The sequence below is a fragment of the Gossypium raimondii genome, chromosome 8 (assembly GCF_025698545.1).
Source record: "Gossypium raimondii isolate GPD5lz chromosome 8, ASM2569854v1, whole genome shotgun sequence".
NCBI classification, from domain to species: domain Eukaryota; kingdom Viridiplantae; phylum Streptophyta; class Magnoliopsida; order Malvales; family Malvaceae; genus Gossypium; species Gossypium raimondii.
This window is the reverse complement of record NC_068572.1, coordinates 44,973,585-44,979,266: the sequence shown is the minus strand read 5'-3', so window position 1 is coordinate 44,979,266 and position 5,682 is coordinate 44,973,585. Positions and strand designations below refer to the sequence as shown.

The 5,682-nt window shown below is 34.8% G+C and overlaps 2 protein-coding genes across 2 annotated transcripts; both read left to right on the top strand.

The window, feature by feature from the left end:
* Positions 1 to 707: 707 nt before the first annotated feature.
* Positions 708 to 2,638, top strand: LOC105791602 (uncharacterized). The gene is made up of 3 exons (XM_012619743.2): positions 708 to 974; positions 1,439 to 1,493; positions 2,131 to 2,638. The coding sequence occupies exons 1-3, from the start codon at positions 807 to 809 to the stop codon at positions 2,481 to 2,483; spliced, it is 576 nt and encodes a 191-aa protein (XP_012475197.1). The 5' UTR covers positions 708 to 806; the 3' UTR covers positions 2,484 to 2,638.
* A 1,062-nt stretch (positions 2,639 to 3,700) lies between these two features.
* On the top strand, positions 3,701 to 4,449 carry LOC105791601 (mediator of RNA polymerase II transcription subunit 2). Its single transcript, XM_012619742.2, has 3 exons — positions 3,701 to 3,922; positions 4,009 to 4,070; positions 4,155 to 4,449. Exons 1-3 carry the CDS (start codon positions 3,865 to 3,867, stop codon positions 4,281 to 4,283), a joined length of 249 nt encoding a protein of 82 aa, XP_012475196.1. The 5' UTR covers positions 3,701 to 3,864; the 3' UTR covers positions 4,284 to 4,449.
* The last annotated feature ends 1,233 nt before the right edge of the window (positions 4,450 to 5,682 follow it).

Below are 5,682 nucleotides of genomic sequence, written 5' to 3'. Positions count from 1 at the left end.
TTAACGGTAAGCTGATGTGGCACGTTAAATCATCATTTCAAATAAAAATTTTAGGTTTTCGTTTTGAGCAATTTAATTTTGTTCTTTTATATTCTTTTAACTTTCTTTTTTTTTGTCTTTATTTTCAATTTTTTTTGCTTCTCACTCTCTTTGATTGATCTACCCAATTTAAATTGTTCAAAAAAAAGTATAAGGACTAGTTTTAACAAATGGAAAACATAGAAAAAGTACGTTAAAAGAAATGGAGAAGGGAGAAAAATAGAAGGAGAAGAGAATGGAAAAAAAAAGAAGGGAAAGTTCAAAGAGCATAAAAGAAAAAATAAATAGCTCAAAATGAAAAAAATATAAGGACCAAATGTATAACTTAACCTAAAATTTTTGTTTGAAATGATGATTTAACGTGCTAGATTAGCTTACTGTTACACCGTTAACGACAATTAACGCTGAGTGACTAAAATGTTGCAACATGATAACGTAAGTGACTAAAATGTAACATTTCAAACATAAGTGACTAAAATGTAACCTGAGACAAATAAAAGTGACTATTTTTGCAGTTTACCCATAATTTAATTGGTATGTTTTAAAGTTTAAGGATTAATTTAAAGTTTAACTTATATTTTGAGGGTATCTTAAGAAATTAACCCTTTATTTTGGTTAAGTTAGCCTGACCAAACACGCCCTTCCCTTTTACCTTTTCTCAATGTAAGTTTTATATTTTTTGATAAACACAAAGTGCGGTTCACTCCTCACTCCAGAGTCTCCAATGATGAAATAAAAACGCAGTCCTGAATTATTTGAACTCAGAAATGGAAGAGGTAAAATCAGCCAAGAATGCACCATCGACCCAAGATCCAAATCCTCCGCAACAGCCACCTAGCAAGAAAATATCTCTAGACAACTGCAACGACTTCAAAAACTCCAAGTTTTTCAAGATGCGACGTCTCCTCAAAGATCTTCGCCCTCATTTCATCGATGTAAATTTCCAAATCACTTCCCTTTTCTTTCTGGGTTTCATTTTTCCTTTTGCTGCTTTTGGCATAAAAAGAAAAACCTTCTGTTGATCAAGTTTCGGTATAATTGGGTTGTAATTCTTCAAAGTCTGATTTGAATTCATTAATGATTTCTTTAATGTAATTTTAACTGATGGAATAGTTGTTCAAGTTTAAATCTTGACCAGTAGTTCAATATTTGTTTGATTAGACTGGACAATGTAAAGGGATGATTCTCTAGTGTGAACTTGTATAGTCATATACAGTGTGATTGTTTTCGTTTTATTTTGTTGCTTGGCTATTCTCACTCAAGAATTAACCGTGCTTGAAAATTGAAATAGCTTCATCAACCTGGAATGCATGTTTGAATTATTTTTATCTTCACATAGCTTTATATTCACAGGGCATTTAATTGATATATGTTATGGACTTTTTTATGTTTCTTGAAGGTTCTTCGTACGCCTGATTTTCGAAATTCTAAGGCTGCCAACGAAATTAAAGAAAGTAAGCGAATGACACACACACACACTGTTAAGTTTTGAAACTGTTGGCTCTGTAATTGTTGTAAACTGCAGTCATGCATGGATTTGATCTTTATTGCTATCTATTTGCTTAGGATATCGGAAAGGAAAGGGATGATTCATATTGTTAGTTTGTTTTTCATTTATTAGCTATGATTAACTTCGAATATTTCCTGTTGAATCACTAAATTTTATGTAAAGTCACAAAATGTTGCATAACTCCAATTCGAGTTAGCCTACTACTCTGAGCCCTATTTGACTTGTTTAACCAACCTGTTAAATTAGACCATAAGGATGGCATGGTAGTGGATGGTGCAAGTTTGGATACCCACGTATTCAGATAATATTTGGATATTAATATCGAACCTGCTACCAACCCTAGTTAGATATTGAGAAAATAGTTGAGAAACAGTGTATCATCAGGGCAGGCCTGCCCTAACTTTCACATATAAATAGTTTATTCCCAAGTTTGGCATAAATTATTAATGGGTTTTAATATCCCTATGTCTTGAATCTCTTCTTTCATAAGCATCCATTCTCTTAAGGTGGCATCATGTATTTATGTCTGATTTACAATTTGGGTTTAATGTTGTTTTGAATTCGTGATTTACAATCTGCAGATATGAAGCTTTTGGTGGAGTTATACAAGCAGGTAATGGCTGAAACAGTTCCCATAGAGAAATGTAATAATGCAGCAGTAAACCAACCAGTGCCAAGTGAATCTGGAATGAAGCAGAACCCAGAAGAGCAGCCACAACTTGTTAAGCCGGCAATATCTTCCGAAAACAATGCTTTTCGGTCAAGTAGTGTCTTAGATAAACAACAATCCGAAAATGGTGAAGCTCCCGGGTCATATATTGTTGGGGGATCAGCATTCGGGTGGAACTTTATTACCTTTACAGGTAACAAATCAGTCTATTATGGAGTAACCAAGGAATTATTTCGTAGTGCTCAAGCAAGTTTAGGTGAGTGACGTGTTTCTGATATGTATTGTTGGCTAAATAATGACTTTAACAGTAAATGCTTTTGGAGCTCTACCTTAATATTAACATCAAATGATTGTAGTGAAACGTGCTTATTAGGGTTTCAAGACGTATGTACGTATGTATGATTTTTTGCATTGCTCGATACTGATCTTTTTTATTAATAGCATTACAGAATAAAGAAATAAAGGCTAGAAAGCCCCTGGGACAAAGGAACAAGTAAAGTCCATAGTTAAACATAATGTAAAGAATTGGTACGATTGCTTGATCGAAAGTCCAGTAGTAGACCAAGAAAACTTGTCGTATCCTTACATCTTAAGATATAGAGGATGACAAAATCTCGCATCCTTTGAAGAGGCGATGGCCTCGATCAGGTCTCCCACCAAGAAAAGTTGAGGGCCTACACAAGGCCAAGATATTATTTCTCCAAAAAGTCCTCTTTAAGCCGGAAAAAACAAGCGGAGGCAAAGGAGACATCCGACAACCAACAAGGAAAGGGAGAGGAGGAAATGGAGGGAGAAGAAAGGGAGAGGAGGGGTAAATGGGGAGATATGGAAGAAAGAGAGAAAAGGGCGTTTGGGAGAAGGCCAGCATGGAGGGGGCGATGATGGGTTGCCCACTGGCCACCAAGGAAGCGCAAAAGGGTAAGACCAAGGAAGAGTGAAGGAGGAGAAGCGTTTAGGGGAAGAGTTTTTCACAATGTATTACTTTTAACGAAGTAAAAAATTACAGATACTCGTTTCGTTGTTATCCTTAAAAAGTTCCTCATTAGTTATGTGAATGGAGTAAATACGTAAATTGCAAAGTAATTAGACACAGAATATTAATGTTTATATGTTGTATCAGCTAATCCATAATATCAATATCATATAAACACAAAATATTAGTGTTCATTGATTAGGTCAAGTCAAGTCAAGTCTAGGTTGGGTTAATTTATAGTATCAATATTATATGTACTTAATCTTGATTTGGGTGAAAATATAAACCTTAAATTTTATACAAACTTATTCATAATCATATTATTACTGTCCTTGATGTTGATTTTCATCTCATTGCCATTCTTATCAAAGATAATCTCAGCCCCCAACCCATTCAAATGGACCCAACGGTGGTCAATGGGCATAATGTCAGGCCCAAAAGTTACCAATTTTCGCGAAAGAACAAAAGGTTAGAACTGAGAAGGCAATAGTGAGAAACTAGAAAATTTAAGAGGCGAAAACGCCAAAAAAAGGAGAAGTACAAAACACTCCATGTCCTAAAAACCAAATAAAGAATTAAAAGAAAAAAAAACCACCCAGATAAAGGTTAGGGTTAGATTTAAGCACAGAAGAGGAAGAGCAGTGAAATTGGAGGCGGTGCCTACGAAGGAATATGTCGAAGAAGAATAATTTATCTCGTAGGAAAAAGCAGCACGAATTCGATCTCCAAAGTACGAATTTCTTCAATTATTTACCCTTTCTCCTTTGGGTTTTCTTTTCAGTGATTTATGATTTTGTGTTTGTCTTGTCGAATTAGGGGAGAGAGAAGAGAAAGACAAGAAGGTTAAGAAGCTTCAAGCGAAGAAGAATAAGATGAAGGTAAAGCCTTTTATTCTTTCATTTGTTAATAAATTTTATTTATTTAAGGACTTATATCATGGATAAATCTGTAATGTTAATTAGGTTGATGGTAGTGAGAAGAAAAAGAAGAAAGGTGGAAGTGGGTTTCAAGTAGGGAAAAGAAAATTGAAGACCAAGTTAACTGAAGTTGCTAAAGCTAAAGCAGCTCAAGCAATGGAGCTTGACAAATGAGCTTCATGGTTATGTAATTTTAGAGGGAATATTCAATATCCTCTTCTTCTTCTTTTTATTTCTGTTAAATTTTGATTATTGAGATGAATGCATATGTTAGCTTGAGAAATGAGAATCTTTTTGGGTATGACAGCATAATATTGGTTAATGAATCTATTTTAGCAAATCAATTTTCTTAGTTAAAAATGTATATCAGTTTGGAGTACATGGAAAGTGAGACAATATAATTGCTTCCATTGATGGTTATTTAAGTGCTAGTGTGCAACAGTGCGTTAAAGAGGATGGCAATACTTATGAATGTTTATATTACGGTTTTAGTAAATTTCGCTAGCTATTTGATGAAGTTCAACTTGGCATGGTAGCTTACCCTTTTCGTTTAACAGCAAGTCAAATGTAATGTTTTTGTTAAAGAGTTTTATGATCTATGCTGTGGCCAATGATGGAAATTTTGGGAAATGCTGTTGACATTTGATGAATAAATTTGGAAAGATAGGAAATTGCTTTGCATGTTTGCATTGTTAGTAATGGGTAGATGGGGTAAATCAAGCCATCGGTTCAGTTGCAAACTTGCATGGGTTTTTAGTTATTTGGCATAAGATTTAGGGTGGGTGGTCTGGTTTTTTCATAGTTCATTGTTGAATGGTCAAATATTGAATGGTATAGAGTTTCATATTGTTGTCTTTCTTACTAGGAAAGGACATCTAATGAAAAAGTTTAGCCAAGACACATTAACGTGCCTCTGATCAAATGGGTTTGAGCTTTAGATGAACTTTTTTGCTCCTTGTTTTTTGGTTTGAGAAAGGACCATTCATAGATTAAGGAACAATTCGATACGTAACATGCCCTTCGGAGTCAGCTTGGATCAAAGGGATCAAACATTCAATGGGAAAAGCATACAAACAAAAGTAGATTTTGCAGATGGGGAGCTTGAAAACTTGCATCCGCGACAGGCGAGGGCATCCGCATACCTATTTTCTTTGATGTTCGCATTTTTTTCCAAGGGAAGCCCATCACGTAGAGCCCACAGCTCTGCCTTCACAAACTAGAAAAAAGAAGGGTTTGAAGTCCATTTCATCATCGACCAGTCTAGTCTTCGGAATTTTTCTAAACAACTTGCTCTGCTACTATTGTTGTGTCTGCAGGTTAGGTGAAATGTGAAACTTTTTAAAAGTCAAGTTTGGTAATAAGAAAAAACCAAAGCAACTTGTCTTGACATTGGTACTAAAATGTCTGGACCTGCCGACCATATGCCTAATTTCACCATTTGAAACAAATTTTAATCTTCTAGTTCTTGATTTTTTTTAATTTATCTTTTTTTGCTGAAATCAAGCCTAAAGTGAAGGTAAAATCATTAAAAGACGAGAGCTACTCAGTACGGCAACCTATGTTAGCTTTTTCA